The following is a 25278-nucleotide window of genomic DNA, read 5'->3' on the forward strand; positions in this document are numbered from 1 at the left end:
GATGTACTTAATAACTTTGGGTTTTGGGTGTACTAATAATTGAGCTAACCTTCTTTATAAATAAAGGTTTAACACCATTGCTGATGGTATTCCTGGAAACAAAATCAGGATGAAAGAGGAATTATTGATCTCTTACTAAAAATAATAACAATAGTGGCTTTTGATATGGCGCTCAAATCTGTCACTCAGTGACGCAACATTTGGTATTTATTTGCAAGGAATGTGGAGCTACTTTTTTGAAGTATGAGAAACTTTCCCTTAATATATAGCACCATGTGATGGTTTACTAAGTGCTGTGGCACAACATGCAGTCATTCAAACTAGGAACACCGGAGCAAACATATTTTCTTCATGATAAGTGCACTGTTTTTGTTTACGTGCATTACACAACACAAAGGATCCTATCTGCTCAGCTACGACACAACATATTCAAGGTATAACATTGTTATGTCAGTGAAAACAGTTTGTATCTCAATTTCATCATAAATGATTGTTTTGCACATGAGAGGCTTCATGCAGCTCCATATGCTTTCAGGCAAACAGCCCGGACAGGGTTGTACAAAGAAAACACTTGTCTACTTTCAAATTTACACGAATGTTTTTTCAATTTTTTCAAAATACAGCATTCTTCGCACTGATTTCAGTACGATATATCCACACTAGTTCAGTGCTTTGTTCAATGATGTTTTCAAATGCTGTCTTTACTAATACTAATCTCATTACTAATCTGATTTTCCACTTTTTACTAAAAGAAATGCTGCTTTTGTAATTGAAATTTAGATGTGAGAAAACCTTGTATGAGAAACTTGCTTGCATAGTGATAGGGAGGGGCTTTCAATGGGAGATTTTGGATCTCTAGGTGGCAGCAGACTTGATAAATTGACATTGTTGACGTCATTCTGAGCATGCGCACATTGCCAAGCACAATGGATTTAACTGGTAAGTCTGCTGCCACCAAGCATCCAAAAAGTCCCCATTAGCCTTCCTCTTTATTTCTGCACGGCTGTTTATGCTTAACACAATGTATGGTATTATTGAATTTGCCTGCAGAGCAAACTGCCACGCTACCACGGAACTTCAAACCAGCTGATATTACCCCGCCTTTAACCACTACAGAGTGTAAGTCAAGAAGCGTAGACGCTCAAAAAGCTGTTGTATTGTAAGATTCATGTGGCTAATCCATCAAGCCCTGCCCTCGCCACATATCAACCAATCGTAGGCTTGATTATGCACTCAAAGAAGTGAGTGCGTGCAGTCATTTGATACGGGCAGCACTTGATTTGCTCATGTATTATCGCTTAACTTTGCCCACTATTATAGTGCTACTTTTGGCAGAACTCTGCGCCTAAAAACAATCGAAATAGTGGAATTGCAAGAGGGTTAGTAAGCATGGGCGTAGCTAGGACATTTTCTTCAGGGCATTGCTCTGAAACTGGGCAGTTTACTTGATGGATTAGTCTATTGTTAAATAGTTCAAATTTTAACATAAAGTGCGCTGTTGTAGTTTGACTTCGCACTGTTTTAACACTGAAAAAGTGTTTTCTGAGGTTTCAAAAGCTTTGTACTTTGCAATTATTAGATGTTTTACTAATGTCTCCAGGTGAAGACTCTTTTTCAAGCTTAGCATTTCCTAAAATTGTTTGCTATCCTTGGCTCTGTTATCCATAGCTGACAGAAGTCATGCATTCCAGGGATTACAATTGAGCTCAGCACTCTCCTTGTTCAAATCCTATGATATGTACACATCTTGATTCTTGGTTGACAGTAAGCATGTTTGCGTATCATGCTTTGATAGCATTAACTCTGAAACTGCTTATTCAATATTTCATATTTGTCATGGTTGATAACAGATGTTTCTCATCGACGAAGGAGGACAAGAGAAGATGTTCCTGAGGAAACAGGTAAAGTTTACAGTCTTAGATTTACAGTTTGTTCGCCCTGAAACATCAGTCAAATTATCAACAAAAGTCTACACCAGCCCTTGTACTTCATTAAATATTCTTGTTTTTTGTTGTAGGGTAGCATATGATACTTGTTCTTTGAAGTTACTATTCAGTATAGTTGTATCAAAATGGGCACCGATTTCATCAAGCCTTTACCCAGATGTTTTATGCTTATGGATTAACCCGTTGCACAGTTTTTATTTCAGAAAAACTGTTAACTGTGAGCTAAGCAAAAGATTGCTCTCCATTTTTGTAAGCAGAGGAGCGATACAACAATGCATAATATCCATTGTGAACGGCCACATTAGCTGTCAAACATGTCAAATCATCTCAATCATTTCAAAGTACACTTTTGCTTCTGAGGCTACTCGGGATGTAAGCAAGAGGCACATGGCCTTAAAATGTTCAATACCTTGTTGGTGCTTTGGTTGTATCAGTTGTCTGCAATAGGCCCCTAACGTGAATCAGTCGCTACTGAGGGCATCAAATCTGCAATAGGCCCCTAACGAGATTCAGTCGCTACTGAAAGCATCAAATCTGCAATAGGCTCCTAACGTGAATCAGTCGCTACTGAGGGCATCAAATCTGCAATAGGCCCCTAACGTGAATCAGTCGCTACTGAAAGCATCAAAACTGCAATAGGCTCCTAACGTGAATCGGTCGCTACTGAGGGCATCAAAACTGCAATAGGCTCCTAACGTGAATCAGTCGCTACTGAAAGCATCAAATCTGCAATAGGCCCCTAACGTGAATCAGTCGCTACTGAAAGCATCAAATCTGCAATAGGCCCCTAACGTGAATCAGTCGCTACTGAAAGCATCAAATCTGCAATAGGCTCCTAACGTGATTCAGTCGCTACTGAAAGCATCAAATCTGCAATAGGCCCCTAACGTGATTCAGTCGCTACTGAAGGCATCAAATCTGCAATAGGCCCCTAACGTGAATCAGTCGCTACTGAAAGCATCAAAACTGCAATAGGCCCCTAACGTGAATCAGTCGCTACTGAAAGCATCAAAACTGCAATAGGCTCCTAACGTGAATCAGTCGCTACTGAGGGCATCAAATCTGCAATAGGCCCCTAACGTGAATCAGTCGCTACTGAAAGCATCAAAACTGCAATAGGCTCCTAACGTGAATCAGTCGCTACTGAGGGCATCAAATCTGCAATAGGCCCCTAACGTGAATCAGTCGCTACTGAGGGCATCAAATCTGCAATAGGCCCCTAACGTGAATCAGTCGCTACTGAAAGCATCAAATCTGCAATAGGCCCCTAACGTGATTCAGTCGCTACTGAAGGCATCAAATCTGCAATAGGCCCCTAACGTGAATCAGTCGCTACTGAAAGCATCAAAACTGCAATAGGCCCCTAACGTGAATCAGTCGCTACTGAAAGCATCAAAACTGCAATAGGCTCCTAACGTGAATCAGTCGCTACTGAGGGCATCAAATCTGCAATAGGCCCCTAACGTGAATCAGTCGCTACTGAAAGCATCAAATCTGCAATAGGCCCCTAACGTGATTCAGTCGCTACTGAAAGCATCAAATCTGCAATAGGCCCCTAACGTGATTCAGTCGCTACTGAAGGCATCAAATCTGCAATAGGCTCCTAACGTGAATCAGTCGCTACTGAAAGCATCAAATCTGCAATAGGCCCCTAACGTGAATCAGTCGCTACTGAAAGCATCAAATCTGCAATAGGCCCCTAACGTGATTCAGTCGCTACTGAGGGCATCAAATCTGACACAGCATCAATGATGGATACATTTTAAGACAAGAGAAAGAGTTGTTGATGTTCACACTATTTTTATGATTTTTCTTACAGTTTCAACAAACATAACGAGTAAACCTGCTGAGGTGTCATCACCAGTTGAAAATGGAGGTATGTCAACACAAAGTTTTGAACTTTTAATAGAGTGTCATTTATCAGAACATGTAATTTTTATTGTGTTCGGAGTTCTGAGCATTACTGAAAACAAAGGATTTACCTGGTAAGTCACACTAATTTATGTATAATTAAAGATGTCAGTATGTGCAAAATTTATGTTCTCTGCATAAGGATTTATTTCTCTTTTGAGAACTGATGGTACGTTTTTAAAATTGCTTATATAGTGGATTCTGTTTGTTGTAGTATTTATTATTGATGTATATAAACAAAAAATTAAGACCCCAAACCACCAGCTGTGCTTGATGGGTTGCCTTCATTCAATATGATTTTAAATCAATCAATCAATCAATTAACAAATCTTTTTTTTTATTGATATAACATGGAGTGACTTTGTAGGCTTTGATGTACAGTATCCAATTTTAAAATGTTTATTCATAATTTATCTTGTGTTAATAATGATGACTCTTTATCCAGATGTCAGTTCTAGCTCTTCTCGGAGACGCCGTCGTCAGTCCAAGGGTGATAAAACCCCCACGGAGAGTAAGTGACTGTCGGCATGATATGAGTGGGGATTAATAAGCATGTTTAAACGCCCCCCCTCCCTCTCCCCTCTTGGGATTAAGATTCATTAATCCAGTTAATCCCAAACCCTTGTAATCAAATCTTGTCCTCTTTACTTTATAAGAAAACCACTTTATTGATACCACCAAAAAGGAAGATAACGCACTCAAACAAAAGGTAGTCTAGTCTGAAATTGTCACATTCTTATCCTTCTGAAATTTATGTGAACACAAATTCATTGTTTTTGTGTTAATCGGTGTGCTCTACGGTCAAATTCATTTTTTTATTTTCAAAATGATGGAGTCCTTATGAACAGAGAATAAAATATTGTTAATCTCTAAACCTCTGATTAAAATGGTGTAAAATAACATGTTACTTGATACCCTTCCAGTGCAAAATTGGTTCATTTAAAAAAAAAACATCCAATGATGTCTTACTTCAAATAGTACATTTTTGTATGTCGTATTTTTATTTGGTTCCTTAATTTCAACGATATTCAATAGAAACGTTGAAATCAAATTTTGAACAATTCCTGTGTGGAATGTACAGAGTGAAGTGTAAAACATTTTCGTCTTTATTTCTTCTTTCTCTTCTATTATTTTCAAGAACAGGAAAACAATGTTTCTGGTCACCTTTTGCTGGAGTGTGTTTGATCTTTTTAATAAGTCTTTTTCCTGATCAGTTTTCCCCCAAACTATTCTGGGACCCATTGGTGAAGGTGTTGAGATATTCTATTGTGATCTTTAAGACCATTTTAAACCTTCAATAACAACAAATTGAAGCTTTTATAAATGAACACTGTTCATTTTACTGATTAATATTTCTGTAACAATCTAATTAATTTGTATGAGTTTAGATACAATTCCCTTTAATTTTCTCAATACTCAACTATTTACACTCAATTTTCCATCTAATTGTTGTATTTTGGTATAAACTTAGGCTAGTATTTCCACCCCCAAAACATTAAGTTACTCACTAATTATTCATAAGGTCTTATGGGCTTACCAACGAAAAGTAATTACGGTTTTAAATGCAAACCAAGTTTGGTGACCTCATGTTTCGACCTTTCTCAAAGTCTTCATCCTTAGTCTTTAAGAATGACTTTGCTAGGGTTGAAATGTGAGGTTATTAACCTTTCCTTGTTATTATTGTAAATCAGACTTCCTTTAGTAAATCATTTTAAAAAACATAAGGAAGCAAAAAGTAAAGTACATCAAACTTAACACGATTCAAAACAAAGATTATTTTAGTTTTTAAAATATATTTAGTACTTTTATAAATAGTACTTTTATAAATATTTAGTACTTTTGTACTTGGTACTCACTCCCCATTACCATCCTGCATGCAATCTGATATAGCATTTACAGTGGTACTACCCAGACAGAGAACAAACAGAAAACATTATGAAGGTAAATTGTACATTCATTAAGATCAACTCTGTGCTGTTTCCAAAAGAAAAAATAGTTTGTTGCTGAAAAATTGGCGGCTGTTGAAATTCTACAAAGCAAGCTTTAGATTGTTAGTTCAGTGTTATGGTTGCAGTTTGTATCTGTCATTGACTAGGAAGTTTGTGGATAAATTTAAAGAGCTGTACCTTATTAAAAAGTTGAACTAGGCTAGGTTTGATGAGTGTGTTATGCTTCTGTGATGAAGGCTACTTTTACCATTGCCGAGAAAAGGGGTTAGAATCCCAGAAGAGCACAATATTTTTAAGACATTACATCAATGTAGCTGCTAAGCATGAACCAATTTGTTATGCAAGTTTAATGGTGTATGAATAATCTGGGGCTAATTTCGTGGCTTCCTTAAACTACAAGTTTAGCACAAAATTTCTGCACTGCCTTCAAAGCCTAAAATGCTGAATGACGTCAATAAATATGCATACATGTACACTCAAGCAAAGCTGCCTGTAAACAGGGTTATACTTTTGATATCAGCAAGCACGAAAGCCACTCACCTCCAAATAATACCGTAGGTTCAAAGAAAAAAGGCTGTTTGACTTAAAGCTAGGATATACTTTTGGTAATTGGCATATAGCAAAGCCTTATAATTGTTCCTGTAAGCTTAAACGTTTTGCTCCCTATTTCCTTGCTCTGTAGCAGGTCTGTTGATGTGTTTTTTGTGTGTGTTTTTGTTGTGTTTTGTTGTTGTTTGTTTGTTATGCTAGACTTTAGGCTGTGCATGTTTTATCTGTCTGGTTGAAAATGCTCTGCAACAAAAGAGTTTGAACTAGAAAGTGTAACTACAATTAAAACGGTTCTTGTTAAAGGGCAGCTACAAGTGCTCCTTAAGCATAGACCCTTTGCATGTGACGTCACACGCTCAAAAAGCACCCTCACTGTGGTCCAGGAGGCATATGATTGGACAATAGCTGTTCTTTGTCCTAATCTCATGCAGGGGGTCTATAAGGTTAGGGTTAGGGGAATGAAACCATTCATGATAACTTTTTATCCTGATCAGGCAAAGAAGCGGAACCAGAGGATATTCAGGAACTCATGGCACCAGATTGTGAGTAACCTGCATGGAGTGGGGTGTTGGCCAGCATGGATGGAGTGGGGGTGTACGCCAGCATGGATTGATCAACACATTGGATTTAGTTATGATTTGATTTGTTCCTATTTTGCTGTTCTAATAGCGATGTGCTTAGAAGTTTGATGCATAGCTCACACAATTTTACAAGGTAGAATCTGGAAAAGGTCAAAAGTTTGCTTAAAAATTCCAAAAGAGGGTCATAGCATCGTCTGCTTGTTATCATTGATGCCGATGTTTAGACTCCAGGAAAGTCTCTATTTTGACTGGTTGATAAAGGAAAAGCATGAATATTAATCAAACATTTTTCTTGTATTCAGATTATACAAAATTTAACATAATTCAAGAACGACACAAAACCTGAATGAACACAGCACAAGAAAATGACTTAGAATATTATGTTTAGTTTTATTCTGATACTGAAGTGTGCTTAGCATAGAGCTTTCCGGGTCCTGCAGAAAAGACTTACTCTGGAGGGGTTCGAACCCCAGCCTTCTAGAGCAAATATCTTAACTGCTTACCCCTCGATTCTGCATGGTGGCAGAATACAGCATTCAATTAGGTCTGTCCTCACTGGGCCAACTTGGTGATCAAGCAGTTAAGGCAAGTTCTCTAGGAATCATTGGGGGTGGGTTCAAATCCCTCCCAAGGACCCTGTTGATTTAAATCCAGCAGGACTTGACAAGCACTGAGTATACAGTGCTGGTTAAACATCAATGTCAATTGTTCAAATAAATGAAAATTAATCATCTTGCATTAATCTAATTGATTAACCCCTTTTCTCTCAGGAATACTTGATTGATGAAACCTGATTAAAGTTTTTGTCTTCTCCTAACACTTTTCTCAATTCATTCCTTTCTTTCCCCTTAACCACTTTTATCCTTGAATTATTATCCTTGTAATGATATTGATCAACATTAACAATCGCTTTGATTTGTCTTCTCTTGAGTTACATGTATGGTAATGTGTGTGAAACTTTGAAGAATTTAAACAAGCATGTTCTTTGATTTCGCTTTCTGTTTTGCATATGACAAATATTTGACCTGTCACAAAGAACAATCCACCTTCTATAAAAGGCCCTCGTGGTTCTACAAAAGAAAAAGAAAAACAATATCATACATGTATATATATGTATGTACGTTCTGACAAGCAGGAGACATTATGCTCTGGTAATGTAGGCTAAATTTTTGTAGTTTGAAGAGCTATTTTGAAAAGAGCTGTGAGTTGTTGAGTTGATTGAAAGAGCTGAGAGATTTATTGTATTTTCACCAAATCTCTCTTTGAAAAAAAAAATACTGCCACAATTTCAGTCGTATGTCAACTAGGCTGCATATTAGGACAACATATATTTTTCATCGGAGCCAAACATGGCCACATCATAGAGTGTTCACAGTTACACTTGTTTTCCATACATTCAAACTCTGAGCATACTCCCTTTGCAGATCTATCAGGTGGCATTGCAGCTAGGAGGAAGCTAAGACAGGAGCAGAGGGAGCGAGAGCAGCTGGAGAAAGAGCGGCTAGAGAAAGAGCAGAGGGAAAAAGAGCTGGCAGAGAAGGCTAAAGATGAGAGGAAAGACATCATCAAGAGACCGGTACCTATCATCCGGGAACCAACTCCATCTACCAGTGAAGAGCAAGATGAGAAGGACAAACAGGGTCAAAGGTTATCATCACCAGCCTCAAGGTCAAAGGTTGTAGGGATGAGTAATGGAGACTCCTCAGGTAAATTGACTGTTTTAGTAGCTTTTCATAACATCAGGCATAGTTACCTGCACACATAACTGCAAGTCTTCTTTCTTGCTATAATAAAAATTATTTGGATTTTAAATGTCTCGATTGCTAAAGTACAGTTACGAGTTCTTTGAGATTGTTTGATGAAATCACGCAACAAGCTCAAACAGCGCCCTCATTGAGGTCAAAGGAAGACCTATAAATGACTTAGAGTTGTACACTGCACTTGCATGCAAGCGTACATTATTTGACCTCAGCAATGTCGACCTGTACAATGTGTCTGTTGTGACAGGGCTCAAATTTTAAATGATTTCAGTTGTGGCTTTGTTTGAGAAGTTGTTGGATGGAAATTTTGATTTCTCAATGTTGTTTTGATTTATTGCAGAAGCAATATCACCTCAGATTTCAAGAACTGCAAGTCCAGAGAGGGACGAAGTATTTGCGAAAACCCCTAAGCCCTCAAGTGAAACCAACCATGTGGAACCATCGTCCAAAAAGACCGAGCCAGCCAAAGACATTTCCGATAAACTCTCCAAGGAAAAGGAGGAAGCAGTGAAGCTGACTGTTGATACAACGACCAAGCCTGAAGAGGATAAGGTCAAAGGTAACGAGCCTCCGATGAGTGCTGGACTCTCCAATAACAAACGCTACCAGCTTGCCATGATGTACTCTAATCGCACCAGCCAGGATGAGGCAACAGTGAGCAGTCCGACGCGGAAGGTGTCTACGAGTCTCCAGAGCAATGAGACTATCTCAGACAGGATTGATCAGTTGAGAAACGGCCCGGTTAAGGATGAAGATGGAGATAAAGAGTCACCGAAGACACCCAAGGAAATTGAAGTCACACCTGGGAAGGTTCAAGCAGTTCAGGAGAAGTTGCAATCTCCAGGTCCATTGTCTGGAGAGAAGGAGAAGTTTGCAGGGCCAATGGGTGATAAATCTGGTGCTATCGGCCTTGCCAAACACGGATTGAAGTCTGTCAACATCCCAATGAAGCAGCCAGCGGTACCGGTGAATAAACCTGAGACTGCAGAGGAACGGGAAGATGCACAGTGGGAAGAGATTCTCCGTCAGAACAACCGAGAGCTTCGTGTCCATAACTGGGACTTTACAGACTTAACCAATCAAGATGATCAGAATGTCTTCTTGATCAAATCCTTGACTGAGATAGAAGGTGTTGTACCTGCTCCACCTCCTCTGCCAATGGGTGGAGGAATGCCCCCGCCTCCACCTGCCCCACCCATGATGCCTCCTGGGCATTATGGCACCCTTCCTCCACCCCCTCCTCCTCTATCGGGTACCTCAATCAATGATGGGTACAACACGTACCCACCTAAGAAGAAGAAGACGGTTCGGCTGTTCTGGAAGGAGACACGGTTAGACAGGTTAGCCATGTACGGCAAGAAGGACCCAAAGGAGACGATATGGGGAGTGCTTGGGGATGTGACAATCGACAAGAGGAAACTAGAACACCTCTTTGAATCCAAGGCCAAAGAAATCCTGCAGAAGGTAAGCGAAGGGAAACTTGATCATATTGGCACAAGAGACCTTTGAGCCTTGTATGAGGTCACAAGGGGAAGTTGAGAATAGGAATATTAAGAATATTACTGCTGTGCTGCTGTGGAGTTGAGCGTTTTGTTTAAAGCTACTATAATGACAGTTCCGTTTTCTGTACGTAGTAGATGAAGAACAATGGTCAGTTTGAACGTTGCAGAAGGTCCACCAATTTGAAAATTTTTGCAATTCCAAATTTTGTGTTCATTTTTTGAAAATGGTTTAGATTGTTAAAAAAAAACCTCAAACACAAACTGAACCATCTCTACTAAATCTTTTTTTTTTTTTTGGGGGGGGGGTGTTGTAATGCCCTCCAAGGGTTTGAATTCTTGTGGTTTAGAAATCCAAAGATTCTTTTTTTCAGAAGTGAAGAGTGTCTTGCAGCCTTGCATCTCTTTAATGTTTTGACCTGAAGGCATCTTGATCTGAATAATTTTAAACTTTTGTGATTTGGTTGTAAAGTAGCTAACCTACTGTTGACTTCTACTTAATTTATGTTTAATGGTTTATGTGTGAAAGAAAGGCTAAAATAACACAGCATTCCTGCTATGTCTTTGTTTGTTTTTTGTGTTTGTGTTTGTGTTGGCACTACCTCCCATGTATGGAACTGAAATGGTATTTCAAACCAAAACGCATGTTTTATTTTTATTTTGTGGAGAATCGCCCCAAAATGCAATATTTCAAATTGTGTGGAACTGGTAAACAGATAATGAATGTTTATGAACATGATGAATGCAATTGTGCAAATACTTTCATGAGTTGAAAGATGAAATTTCTTTTCAAGGAGGCCGTGACGAGTTGAATGGAACATACCATCTTTTAACAAATACAAAAAATTCTCCCCATTGAAATGAATGAAAAACATTTATTATTTGTTAAACATAGCATCCAAGTAGATCTTTGTCATTTTAATCGAAGGATTGAACTTTAAAAACCAACGATGCGTATTTAATTGAATGTTGATTGACTTTATTTTGCTTTGTCCAGCAGGGAATGATGAAAAGCATGATGCTTGATTGCTATGTGATCTAACCAATGAATTATCTGCTTTTTATATCCCTACTCCTCCTCCTTATTGCTCCTCTTTCCTCCTCCTCCTCCTCCTCCTTGTTCCTGCATTTTCCTCCCCCACGCCTCTACCTCCTCATCCTTGCATCTTGATGACAAACAACACAGGACCAGGTTAGTACAGCACCACTCAGTCAAACATGAGCAAAAAAAAAAAAAACGATGAGATGTGGTGACACTTAAGAAAATGTTATGAAATTTAGAACAACTTCCAAAATGTCTGATTAAGAAAAATGGATTAGGGCCTTTTTCGAAAACCACAGTTTTGGCTTAGCCCCAGCATATTTGTATATTTGAAGCCAATACCAAAAGTGCACATTTAAAAAAATAAATGATGGAGTGTAAGCCGGGTCCTAAGCCGGAGTATATGTAGAAGCCATTGTTTCAAAAAGGGCCTAAGTGTACCTGCATTCTAGAAGCCCATCAGTACAACAAAATGAAACTCTAGTGCAAGCTTCATAGAATCTAGAAGGTCTGTTTAGGAAATAAATGAAGTTAAGTTTAACAGTATATTGAAAACAAAACATCTGAACAAAATTCTGGTGAAAGCGAATTTGAAAACTTCAAGACAAATGTTTATAGGTGCATTGGAGAATAATGACAGAAATGGTACAAGAACATTAACGAGGAAATGTGGCACACATCAAGTAGATTTATAAATTATGTGCTTGTTGATAACAGTTTATTGAGTGTGAGTAAATTCCATGGCTATTGAATGACTATTTTATGTATATTTGCTCCCTGTGCCTTTATTTTTTAAAACTAAAATAAGAATTAAAAATGATCTTCCAATGATATTCTTTTAATATTTACTGTTAATTCTCTCTGTCTCGGATTGCAAATGACAAATCTTCCCGCAGAAAATTCTTGAAGCTGGCAAGAAGCATGTGATCTCTGTGCTTGACCCTAAACGCTCCAACCACATAAACATCGCTCTGACTGCCTTACCCCATCCAAGTACTATCAAGCAAGCCATTATGAAGATGGATGGAACAGCAGTCAACAAAGAAGGCATCGAGGTAAACAATGTGAAATAAAAAAAAGGAAGAAATATTATGTGAAGTTTTCGTGCATATTTGTTATCGAGGAACACATTGAAAAAACTCTATGACTTGAACTCTTGGGACCTAGGTGTCTCTGGTACAGACCACCTTTTTGAGTAAAATGTAAATGTAAATTGGAACTTTAAACCCAAATTGCAGTCCTGATTTGAGTAAAATGTAAATTGGAACTTTAAACCCAAATTGCAGTCCTGACCGATCTATTTCTTGTTTACAGAAACTCCTGACGATGGTCCCAAGTGAAGAGGAATCGAATCTTATCAAGGAGGCCATGATTCTGAATCCAGACATCCCACTAGGCTCCGCAGAACAGTTCCTGTACATGCTCTCTAACATCACCGTCTTGAAAGCTAGACTCAGTCTTTGGCTCTTCAAGATGGACTACGAGTCTATGGAAGAGGTAACCACTTTGATCTTGCAGAAGGGATTTCTCCATTGGGTTCTTGGCTAGTACAGTGATTAAGTTTTTCTTTCTGAGAGTCCTTCTTTTCACAATCAGAATAAATTAAATGAAATGAACTTTAGCCTTCTGTTGGTGGTCTGCTACGGGGGGAGGGGGGCACCAGTCAAAAGTCATGCAACCATATAATGCTGTGTAGCCAGGGGTCACACTCGGTTATGAGAAATGGCAATGTAAGGGGATCACATATTTCACTTTAAATATTCAATGTGATTACAGGGCGTTTAATTATAGTTGACCATACTCTCTCTCTCAGTTATTGTGCCCTGACTCTCTGATGATCAGATACTTTGACTCCCTTGCATGATTTTTACTACAGGAAGTAGCAGAGCCCCTGGCTGAACTGAAGAAAGGTATAGAGGATTTGAAGACGAATGAAACATTCCGCCACATCTTATCAATGCTTCTGGCCGTTGGAAACTTCTTGAATGGTGCTCAGGTGAGTCGCATTATCTTAATCTTATTCAAATTAAGGCTGTTTGGGTTTAAGAAATTATTTTCTTTTACAAGAGATTAATGATATATGATTATGGTAAGAAATGGATATCATCTGAGTGCTTGATTTGGAAACATACACATTTGTAAAGATTATAGGTAATTCTAAAGTATTAGTTGCAGTTCGTACACAAACTGCGTTGAAAAGGTAAGTTTTACTAATTGTAATACCAAATGTTTTACTAAATGTCATAATACCTATGGAAAGCTTCAAGTAAGTGACTATGGCTAAGTCTTTGGTCAATGGCTAGCAGCGGCTATGCAAACACAATGGAAGAATCCAACCATCTGTTAATTTAGCCACTGTCAGTTATCCGTTCATAACCAACGGGCATGAAGGCCTTTTTTTCTCCACTCTCCAAGGCTCCAGAATGATCATCCACAACATCTTGGGGACTCCCCTCTCCATTTTTGGGTTCAGTTGAACCTCATTACCCATGGGTGGCTAGTGTGTAAAGCTCTAGCCTATCACCACTGGCCCTGGTTCGATTCATGGCTTGGGTCATATGTTAGCAGAGTCTGTACGTTGGTTCTCTCCTTTGCTATGAGGGTCATTCTCTGAGCAGACAAATTATTCCCTTTGCAATCTCTGTCCGTGATCTTTCATGGATTGAGGTGGCTGGCTGCCAAAGCGATGTAGCATGCCTGTGGCTCGACCTCATCCTTCTGCTGCATCCTTCCCAATTCAGCTCCTCAGCTGTGAGTAAGGATCATTTTTAGCCTCCCAAATTATTACTTTTATTATATTAAATTTTGTCCTTTATGCAAATTTTACCCCTTGGCAAAGTTGCATTAATATTATTCCTCTGTAAGTGCTAGTCTTATTTATAATGTTAATTCTTTCTCTACTGCTTTCTCTCCACTCCCTCCCCACCCTCCTTCCTTCCCAAAACAGATCCAAGGGTTCCACATCGACTATCTGGCCAAAGTGCCTGACATTAAAGACACAGTCCACAAACAGTCTCTGCTTTACCATCTGTGCACAATGGTGATTGAACAGTTCCCAGAGAGCAGCGATCTGTTCTCAGAACTTGCTTCAATTTCTAGATGTGCAAAGGTACGTGACAGCAGAAGAGAACGAGAGGGCCTTAGAGGTCTTCAGTAAGAACAGATATAGATAACCAAAACCAGACTAGAACAGTTTTCTTTGTCAGTATATCCTTAAGAGGAAACGTAAACCTTTGATTTTTGGAACCGATCGATTATTTGAATCATATACAAATGTAGATGAATACAGTAAACTAGCATTTCGTTTCAAAAGGTGGTAGTATTTTTTAGATACTGCCAAAAAATCGGAGCGGTTATGTCCATGCAGGACTAAGTGTCTGCAATTGGAATGCATAATCTGAGAAAAATATCTGACAGTAACATTTTTCAAACTCCAACTTTGGGGGACAAAAACTTGTTTTTTTCTTCATAAACAACTTTAAATTAGTTGTTCTGAGAAAAAGTATGTGGCTGAAGAAGGCGATGAAGGTAGTTTTTAATTTGGATTTAGTAAACTTAGGGGCATCTTCAATTGTAGGATTGCGACCTCTACGTTAAGAGCCCACCCCTTCCTTCCTTCCCTTATTGCTTTTATCGGATGTTGTAACAGGTTGATTTTGAAGTTCTGGAGACGAACCTACAGAAGATGGAAGAGCAGTGTACGTCGTCATGGGAACACCTACGAGTCATTAGCAAGCATGACAGCCATTCACCTCTAAAAAACAGGTACAGACAAATAAAAAACATTGGTTGTTTTATTTAAGTAACGGTAAACATACAGAGCGTGTATTGAGAGAACTGTTACATAGAGAACACAGTTTTCTTCTGTCACCTGGTTGCTGGACATCATTACTGGTCCAAATGCAGCACAACCCAATTAAATGGGCAGACTGTCACTAGTTAAGCACCCTGTATTAAAAATGCATTTTGTAAAACAAAAAATGGCAATTGTAAGTTGTCACAATTCTTTCTTCATCGCGACTATATTTGCCATTTTCAAGAGTTACACTTTTTACAGGACGATGTACTACATAATGTTTGCGTAAGCACAATGGAATTGGGCTGAAAAGTATAAGGAGAGAATTCAAAATTAAACAAGTGGTAAATTTAGGTTGAAGATCATGAAGTCAAAGAGTTTTTAAAAAGATACAATGTGGTCGTAGTGCCTTCGGCCTCGGGAAATAGGTCTCTCTTCTGGTCACTCAAAGTCACTCGAGGGAATAGAAGAACACTATTTACCTCAATGCCAGTCATTATGTGTACACTGTAGGTCATTGATGCCAAGTTGGAGGGCATTAATGCCTCGTGAGATGGGCATTAATGCTTGGTCATAGGACATTGATACCTGGTTGTAGGTCAATTATGCCTAGTCGTAGGTTATTGATTATACTAAAACATGTCATACTTAAAGAGTTGAACCCCCCACGATGACTGCATTTAAGATGCAGAACACTCCCCCTCCTCCCAATGTTATGATTAGTAATATCACTTTGATAATGGACACCCACAATACATACCACGGTAGCCTCTGAAACATGATCACAGCGCTGTGATAATGTTTGGCTCAGAGTAAACAAACATCGTCGACAGGACGCCATATCAAAATTCATCAACTTTATTGAAGTGATAATACTTGAGATCTATAACAACATTATGTGATGCTATCCTCCATAGCAGAATAAACAAGTTAAGAGTCCATCTACATTGACATAACAGGTGACTGTGCCAATGCCCCCTTGGCAAAGAAACGTTTGAACCATAGCATCAACAAATGAGGTAGGATTCTAAATATGAAAACACTTGTTTTCAGCAAAAGGTTCAGACATAATTTTTAAAGCATTTACTCTTACATAAATGTGTGATAATCATTTTATATCTAGCTACCGGACAATCTCGGTGGTCTAGTTGGTATGACACTGCTCTAAAATTGCGAGGGGCGTGGGTTTGAATCCCACCCAAGTTAAATTCCTGTGATTTTGTTCACAGAACTCTGAAAAGAATTTAGTGTACAGTGCTTTATCGGTTTAAGGGTAAAACCAAATCAATCTATTTAGATTTCTCTGTTAATTGTTGTTCAACTATTGGTTTTTGTGTTTGTCTTTCAGACTGCAAGACTTTCTATCGGACTGTGCCCAGCGAATCATAGTACTTAAAATAGTTCATAGAAGAGTAATGAATAGGTATGAATGGTTTTTGTTTTCTTCTCTTTTTTACTAACTTATTAATTTAAAATGTTATTCTAATAATTTCTTTAATACACCTCTTTCCATTAATTCCAATAATACTCAATTTTTGAAAAATGTTGACGTAACCACAACACTTGATTTTTACTTGACAAGATAACAATATGTTTTTGTTCTTGGGTTCTTAAAATTGTCAAGAGATATAGGTTTTTTTGTACTTGCACAACGAAATGTATAAAGGAAGATTGTAAATACTCTATTATTACTCTGTTATTATCAACTTGGTTTTCAATCAAATAAGTCACTGCACTAGTTTATTTGAATGTTCAGCAAAACTGAAATGGTTCCTACAACAACAAAAACAGCACTGCAAATGTTGACGCTTCAAACCCTTTATATATTTACCCTGTCTGCTTCACAGGTTCAATCAACTACTACTCTACCTGGGCATGACCGCATCGTCTGCCCGCGAGACCAAGAAAACGGAGTTCTGCAAGATAATCAGTGAGTTTGCCTTGGAGTATCGTACAACACGGGAGCGCGTGCTGGAACAAGAGAAGAAGAAAGCCAACCATCGCAAGAGGGCTATGACAAGAGGGAAGATGATTACTGAGGTACGTAAACTGGGAATTCCCTACGTCCCTCTCCGTAAACTCCTTAGGAAGGGTTGGGGCTAAAGATAAAAGAAGAAAGCTAACCATCGCAAGAGGGCTATGACAAGAGGGAAGATGATTACTGAGGTACGTAAACTGGGAATTCCCTACGTCCCTCTCCGTAAACTCCTTAGGAAGGGTTGGGGCTAAAGATAAAAGAAGAAAGCTAACCATCGCAAGAGGGCTATGACAAGAGGGAAGATGATTACAGAGGTACGTAAACTGGGAATTCCCTACGTCCCTCTCCGTAAACTCCTTAAGAATCTTGAAGGAAACATACACGCTGAGGGTTACAGAGAAAAGTAATTGTTTAGTTTAAAGGTTGTGCGTAACATCAGTCTGGTATTCAATTTTCAAAGATTTAGACATAAGTTGCATAAGTTGCACTTCCTTTGAAATATTTTGAGAAACAAATTTAGATGGTTGCCATCCTTGTGTCTTCATGACTCGTTGCTTTTCTTTCTAGAATCTAACCTTGAGTCAAGATAAAGAAGAAGATGCTAAACTAAAAGCTCTTTTGAAGAATCACGTTGGCACCGCACCCGGTAGTGAAACTCTGAAAACTCGCACCAGACAGAAACCAACTCTGGGTAAGTTTACAAAAAACCTTTCTCTAAGTTTAGCGGGTAATCACCAACAAGCAGTGTATTCTGTGATTCGTCTTGTTACCAGCCAAACTGCTCTGTCATGCACATAGCTTGTTTTCACAGGTTCCCTGGTTTTTGTCCACTTAGTAAACTTGTTAAGCAGTTTTCTATACCAGAACCAACATGACCTAGTTCAAGTGTTGTGGGTTACACAAACAAAACTTTTCTATGAGTAAAATAAAGCGTGTGTAACACATTGCTAGGCAGATACATCACAGAGGCAATAAAGGCTAGGGCCTCCATGCCCCTGATCATTCATTGCCTTGTTGCCCTTTGAAATCTTTAATTAGAAATTAAAATTCCCTCATAGAGATACCCTTTAATCAAGAAAAGTGCCCTGCCCTTAGATCAACAAAGCATCAGACCTAGATTGTCCTACCCAGATTATTTTCAAGCCAAGCAAACTACTGTTGACTAGTTTTGGAGAGCCTTCAAATGAAAGTAGTTTTTCCCGTCTTCCATTTTTAGCACAACTCATTCAGGTCGGTTCATGTTTCACCTTGTTGTGTTTTCATCGACTAGTTTTTACAATTCTTATTACTGACTGTATCTTTTCTCCTGTGAAAAGAAATAAATATAAGTAGAATTTGTTTTGAACGGGAGATCAGTTTACACACATGTATTCATAAAAGAGCTCTTAAACTCTTGTATTGGGCATTGTGGCTTGAATGTGAAAGTAAATTTACAGACTAAGTATTTGTAAAAACGTATCCCTGGGGGAGTGGGTGGGCTTACATTCAGAATAAAAGACGGGTAATAATGGATAGGGACACTGATGCTTGAGTTGAAAGGTTTGTTGTCGATGAGCCAAAGTGCAGCTTGTATTTTGGATTCAACATTGATTTTTCAGTCACGGGAAAACAAAATATGAATAAACAACCAGAGATACAGTGGGGCAGATATGACAAATAATTATTTTGAGGACTTATGCCTTGATAACACAAGTATGTAGTATAGCACACAGTCAAGAATATGTCTCTAAATAGAAGAAAACAGAGGTCAGCCTCATTAATATTTGAATATTCTATTAAAGACAAATTGAAGAGCATCATAAAAGGGTTACAGTATAGATATTTTTTCCAAACTGTGGGTTCTTAACTTCCAACTTGTTTTACTTTGCGGGAAGGTGTAAATGCATTTTTTCGATGCTCGGACATTTGAAAAAAAACCATCGGTGTAGGGTTGTTTTTGTTTAGAGGGAGAATAACATGACGGGCCCTGGGACGGGCTCTGGGACTCCCCTAATCATCTTTAGCAGAGGATAAAAGTTCAAGAGTCAATGAATAATTTCTTCTTTACTTTAAAAAGCTGTGAGACTTTCAGATGACAAGTCTGTGATGGGCCTACAGCCAAGTATCTTTCTCATGACTGTGACTGTGTGCCAGATTGCATATCAAAGGCACAATCCCATCTCTACCTGCTGTTCTAATAGCAGTTGTGAATTTCCCCTCAAGCAATAATACATTAATTTGTTGACAATTATATATAAAAATAGATTATATGAATTAGATTGAGCTATGCATAATTTCCAACTTCATTCAAAACTAACATAAAGGTAGAGTTTTTTTTGCATCAGTTAAATATGAAAGGTTTGCTTATGGTTCTCTGTTTGTGTGTTTTTTTCTATAAAAAAAAAAAATTTTTTACAAAATTGTATGCAGAAATTGATTTGAAGATGTACAGCAATTATGTTAAGTTACCCTCGACTTTTATCTTCTTCTTTATTATTATTAGAATTTTTTCGCTTGATTATATTTTGATTTAATATATTCCTCAAAGGACAAATCTTGTTTATTCGCCAACAAAATATGGAGAAATCTCATCATCAGAGCAAATTTTGTCCAATTAGAGCAAGTCACAATCAAATATTGCATTTCACTCTTTGAGAAAGAACGCAATTTGTGTTTTTTTTTACTCAAATCAAAACATCTATCTGCCATCAGAATTGAAGTTAGACTTAGCTGAATGACCAGCATTACAGAGCAGCGCAGTGTTTCAGACGCTAGAATGAAACCCGGACGCTCACAGACACAATTACATTTGTTAGAATTGTTTTGTTTGATTTCTCTTGTCCCATTCTCTCATTTTGTCCTCGATAATGAAATAAGGCCCTGAGTGAATAGTACACTAGATGTGAATTGTATAGGAATGGATAAGATGAGGATTAATTGGATAATGCGGATGGGTTCTAGGCATCCAAGGCTGACGGTAATGCTAGAGAAGAAGAAGAAGATGATATATACAGAAAAAAAGTCAAGGAGGTTTTTCATCTTGGAAATGTGCTCTCAATTCGGGAGAAGGTGGAGAATGACACTTAAAAATCAAAACTAAAATTGGCAAGACAACGCCACAGCATCTAAACTCACAATTTACCTCGCCTGTTTAGTGAAAAGATAGATTAGATTTCATTTTGAGGTAAATTACAATAAGACTGGGACAAATATTTTGCTAATTGAGGTCAAGGCTAGTAGGAAGAGGATAGCTGTAATTTTGTCATCTTTTTTTTCTTGACATGAGTTGGCCTGGATATGGATCTAGGCTGGGAAAGTATCAAAGTTTGAAAGGTCTTCATAAGTTTGAAAGTTTGAAAGGTCTTCATAAGTTTGATAGTTTGACATCATAATTCAACTGAGTGTGGAAACTTGCAATTATTGCATAACTTTGTACAAATTGTATTTATTGTGGAAACCTAATAGGATGAATTGTGTTTATTTGATAATGTTAAATTAAAGTTAAAGTAATGTTAGATTACATCATTTGCACACATGATAAAAACGTATTCTTCAAAGTACTTACAAAAATAACTTGATTTATTCCTAAATATGCAGTGAAATCGTTTCGCCAGGGGTTTATTTTGTTTTATTTTAAAGAAGAATCTATTTTTGTAACATTCAGAAGCGATGGTCGGCTGACCATTGCTTGAATGTGTGTGTTTTAATTAATACAAAGGCTTGTCTGACAGCCAAAGATTTGTACCAATTGCTGTTATTTTTCTCGGCAGTCAGGGTCAAATGTTAACAGGTAAAAAAAAGACATCATGTGCCCTTGATGAGTGTGTTGTCTGATCTGGGTCCAATTTCTAAGAGCTGGTTCAGCAGAAAAATATCATTCAACAACTTTCTTCTCAGCAGAAATAAGCTGGAAACCATGCACAGACGATGCTTAGCTACTTTTGGTGCAAAAGCAGAGCTATAAAAGCTTGCCCTAAACCATACAATTTAGTCTGAGTAAAGAGTAGTGACCAAGCAAGTCAATGTACCAGATATTAATCAAATTTGTCTCGCAAATAGCTCATTCGAAATCAGGCATCCACTTGTGGCCAACCAAGTCATTTTATCGGATATAACTGAAATTCAACTCTCAAAAGCTCTTATTTGTGTCCCTCACTGCTCAAACACTGCTCAACAAGGGCACTTTTGTCAAATAGAAGACAAAATGTTGTGAAATGTTCCACTGACTTAATAGGAATGTAAGGTATGAAATGTTTGTGACAGACCGGTTCCTATGGGAATGAAACGGATAGTTCAAGTAAGAAATGTGTTTCCGTAAAATGCCTTGTCGGTAGAAATGACGATGTTCCCCTGGGTGATTCAGACGGATCATTTTTGATATACTTGGAGGACGACCCAGATTATAAGTATCCGACCCAGTTGTACATATTTCACAAGGTGCTGAGCAAGATAAATGTAATTAGCTGTTTTGTAGTGTCATTTTCATTTCAATAATTCTGGTTGTAAAAGCCAAAGACTTTCAGAAACTTAATCATTGTATTAGCCATGAATAAAGTAATGGCCGCTTTCCAGAAGTGCCCAGGTTGTATCGTAACTTGGGTGTGATCACTGATATGGTTGTATGGCTTCTGACTAGCACCCCCAAAAACAAAGATATTGACAAAATAGGGAGACCACCAAAATAGTAACGAGCTAGATAGCTCCGATGGTTGAGCGTTGGCACATCAATCTGGAGGTCTTTGGTTCAAATCCAGCTCTACTCAATTTGTTTTTGTTCAACCCCAATTTGTTTGAAATCTGCCCAGTCAGTTTCCCTTGTGGTTTACTACTTGGCATATACTAATTATCTAAAAACAAACTTGTATACAATTCTAACCATTCACAAAGTAATTTGTAATTCAGGAATGAAGTGTCAATTATTCCTTCTTCGTTAGCTCGCCAGGGTGGATTAGAAGTAGACTCTGAGGTTGCAACTAGTAGCGATAACCTAGGAGTGGAATCCCAAACCGATAATGACGACACGGACGCAGGTATTAGAAAGATAAAGTCTAGCATGGCGTTTGCTGTGGCCAGAGTGTTCTTTATTAGAGGAGCACTGCATGAATTAAGAACGGATTGAAGTGCCTGAAATCAACCACTTAGCATCAGGTTGATTCATTTTTTATTTATTTATTTGTTTATTTTTTTGGGGGAGGGCAGGGCGGGGGTTGTGTTGATAAGCAATTTTAAAATGGTAGAAAACCCATATTTTGCATTTTGTGTTTGTTTTCTAGGAAGCTACTGAGGGTGTATGCCAACTGTTTAGAAATAACCTTTTGATTTCATATGGATTCCAGCTTGTTTGTTTTAGTAAAATAAATTGTGGTGTTTTATTTTGCACAAAGATTTATGTAATTATGTTGTACTGAAAACCTGCAGCTAAATGGTTTTATTATTTTTGACATAACATAATCAGTTTTAATGAAGTAAATTACTGGTATTAGTCTAAGGAGCCAGATTTGTTGCATTGAATTCTCCTTTGGGTCAAATTCTAACCCTCCTGTTTTTCTATTAATACTGCTTGCTGTTTTCTTCCCTGAATGAAACCCAGCCTCCTTTAAGTTTGTTTCAAGACTTTTTATTATATCTTTGTTACAGACCAGCCCAGGCTGCTCCCCATGGAGCTGAGAAAGATTAAAGGAATGTTATTGGCCCAATGACCAGGGCACTAATGTAATCTATTGATTAAAGGAATGTTATTGGCCCAATGACCACGGCACTAATGTAATCTATTGATTAAAGGAATGTTATTGGCCCAATGATCAGGGCACTAATGTAATGCATTGATTAAAGGAATGTTATTGGCCCAATGACCAGGGCACTAATGTAATCCATTGATATGGTTATTGTAAAATGCACTATAAAATAACTATTTATTACTATTATTATTTTTATTTTTAATACTCAATGCTGCGTGGTTTAAACTGATCTTTTTCTGTTATGTAATAAACTGAACTAGTTGGTGTACATGTGGGAAGAATGTTATCACAATAATCTGATCAATATCAAATTCTCAAGTTCTCTTGATTTGTATGTAAACAAAAATTGGGTTAATATACATTTGTTTACATGTTGGTCCCTAAGGTTGGTTGTATAGTACATCCCCATGAAATCACAGTTTCAGTGATAAAAAAGACATTGGTTTATTTGCAGTGCATTGAACTAGTTCATGAAGAAATGGCATTGTGTTGTGTTTAAGATGAAGGTGATGTTGAGATGTGCAGATTTAATTCACACTAATCCTGCTGACCAAACTAAAATGACATAGTTTCCTCGTCTTTTCAATTTTAAAAGAAATTACGCTTTGCATTCAATAATGTCCTGTGCAAGTCCATTTCAGTCAGGCTTTGTGCTTTTGAACTGTCCAAGTCCTATTTATCATGACCCATTTTAACTCCAATTTGTGTCTTATTTTATCCAATTATTATTTCATGTCTGCAAAGGAAAGTAAAGTGACTGGTTCATGTTGTGCTGATGTATAGGATGAAGCTGTAGTAGTAATGCATTGCACATTAAGAGAAACCAGTGATTTTCTTGTGCAAGTCATGTAGGCAAATTGGTTTTGCTGCCCGGTGCTGCCTTTAAAAATCAACCTTTGAGAATGATTGGCTGTGGCTGAATTGGCGGCTGCAGCTCTGGCTATGGCTACAGCTAGAGTCTGGCGTCACCATGCATTGACATATAGGACATCCTTAGCAACGCCCTTGGTAACAGTCGTAGCCATAGCTGTAGCTGCCAATTTGAATACAGCCTTAAGTGATTGTTTTTGTATCCGTTGGAAAAAGGACACCCAAAACAGCAGTTAGCGTGAATCTTGTATTAACCAATTAATAAAGTAAACTTCATAAAATATATGGATATATTGTTAAGAAACTGCACGAACATTCACCAGAATGATTTGACTTCAAGTTTGAGGTTTACTTACTAACACAGTCCTCGTATGTAAAAAACCCTGCATAATTTCTGAGTTTGATAGATGTAGCGTTAATGGTACGATGTTTGTCATTAAACGTTAGCCCCGGAGCCTGGTTGTGATCAGAATGCTGGTGTGATGATGGGATAATTACTATGTGTTCAACCTCCGTCACCTAACATGTTCAGAATTACACCTTCAGGAATTAAGTCAGTTTTACAATTATCCCTTCCATGGGTCCCTTGATGGCCCATTCAAACATTGTTGATAGTTTAAAGGAAGGGTATACTTCTTATAATTGTCAAAGTATCCTCACAATTATCCCTTCCATGTGTCCCTTGCTGGCCCATTCAAACATTGTTGATAGTTTAAAGGAAGGGTATACTTCTTATAGTTGTCAAAGTATCCTCACAATTATCCCTTCCATGTGTCCCTTGCTGGCCCATTCAAACATTGTTGATAGTTTAAAGGAAGGGTATACTTCTTATAGTTGTCAAAGTATCCTCACAATTATCCCTTCCATGTGTCCCTTGCTGGCCCATTCAAACATTCTTGATAGTTTAAAGGAAGGGTATACTTCTTATAATTGTCAAAGTATCCTCACTTTGTGTATCCCAACATGTGCATACAATATTGTGTGTAGCTCAACTGTCATAATCCTTTTTGAGATATGGTGAACACAATACTATGACACTATTAGGCTATGGTCAATTCTTCTTTATACACCCAAAGCAAACAGTGAACTCCTATAGGGTCCACCACGTATCAAAAAGGCTTATTGAAGTTGCGTGAAATTAACACAAGAATAAAACACTTTAATGCATCAAATTATGTGCTTTCTGATACCTGAAAAGGGCTTTTGTACATTTTTTCAGTGTCCAAGTAAACAAACCAAACAAGCATCGCCCCCTGTGTGGGATGCTTTCACTTTGATTGTAACACTACCTCAGTCTAAGGTCAAGTGAAAGTCTTCAACCATTTTCAAGTGTAGCTTTTTCTCCACGCAAGTGTTAAGGTCAACTCCTGATAATGCCTGCGCTAGGTCAGACCAAAGTGCTTTTTCTATCTTGAATTTCTCTAATAATCTTGGATGCTTTTCCTATCTGCAGGTCACAGTGCAACTACAGCCAACATGGAGGACGTTGGAGATGAACAGACAGATGAGATGCTTCAGATTCTTGTCAATACGGCTAAGAATACAAAGACAAGAAACACACCTAGAGAAAGGAAACGAGGACGAACAAACCGAAAATCACGTGAGCCAATCCCTTGTATCATGCTGCATTCATTCATTAGTGGTTTATTCTTTTTAAATAAAATTGCACGGTGACTAAGG

At 38.0% G+C, this 25278-nt stretch overlaps 1 protein-coding gene across 16 annotated transcripts in view; it reads left to right on the top strand.

Annotated features, from left to right (window-relative positions):
* LOC139935418 (FH1/FH2 domain-containing protein 3-like) overlaps nucleotides 1–25278 on the top strand; it is a 92657-nt gene that overhangs the window by 61061 nt on the left and 6318 nt on the right. For 10 of the 16 annotated variants that reach the window (XM_071929994.1, XM_071929999.1, XM_071929997.1 and 7 more), the window contains 18 exons: nucleotides 1051–1119; nucleotides 1851–1901; nucleotides 3766–3822; nucleotides 4303–4368; nucleotides 5748–5798; nucleotides 6850–6897; nucleotides 8361–8642; nucleotides 9037–10160; nucleotides 12134–12292; nucleotides 12552–12734; nucleotides 13114–13233; nucleotides 14185–14346; nucleotides 14887–15002; nucleotides 16382–16456; nucleotides 16881–17073; nucleotides 17579–17702; nucleotides 21925–22020; nucleotides 25052–25198. In XM_071929994.1, the coding sequence (XP_071786095.1) occupies nucleotides 1051–1119; nucleotides 1851–1901; nucleotides 3766–3822; nucleotides 4303–4368; nucleotides 5748–5798; nucleotides 6850–6897; nucleotides 8361–8642; nucleotides 9037–10160; nucleotides 12134–12292; nucleotides 12552–12734; nucleotides 13114–13233; nucleotides 14185–14346; nucleotides 14887–15002; nucleotides 16382–16456; nucleotides 16881–17073; nucleotides 17579–17702; nucleotides 21925–22020; nucleotides 25052–25198 (3123 nt within the window). The remainder of the gene's footprint in view (nucleotides 1–1050; nucleotides 1120–1850; nucleotides 1902–3765; nucleotides 3823–4302; nucleotides 4369–5747; nucleotides 5799–6849; nucleotides 6898–8360; nucleotides 8643–9036; nucleotides 10161–12133; nucleotides 12293–12551; nucleotides 12735–13113; nucleotides 13234–14184; nucleotides 14347–14886; nucleotides 15003–16381; nucleotides 16457–16880; nucleotides 17074–17578; nucleotides 17703–21924; nucleotides 22021–25051; nucleotides 25199–25278) is intronic. The other 6 variants (XM_071930000.1, XM_071929996.1, XM_071929998.1 and 3 more) reach the window with 6 other exon arrangements.

Source organism: Asterias amurensis, chromosome 3, assembly GCF_032118995.1.
Source record: "Asterias amurensis chromosome 3, ASM3211899v1".
NCBI classification, from domain to species: Eukaryota; Metazoa; Echinodermata; class Asteroidea; order Forcipulatida; family Asteriidae; genus Asterias; species Asterias amurensis.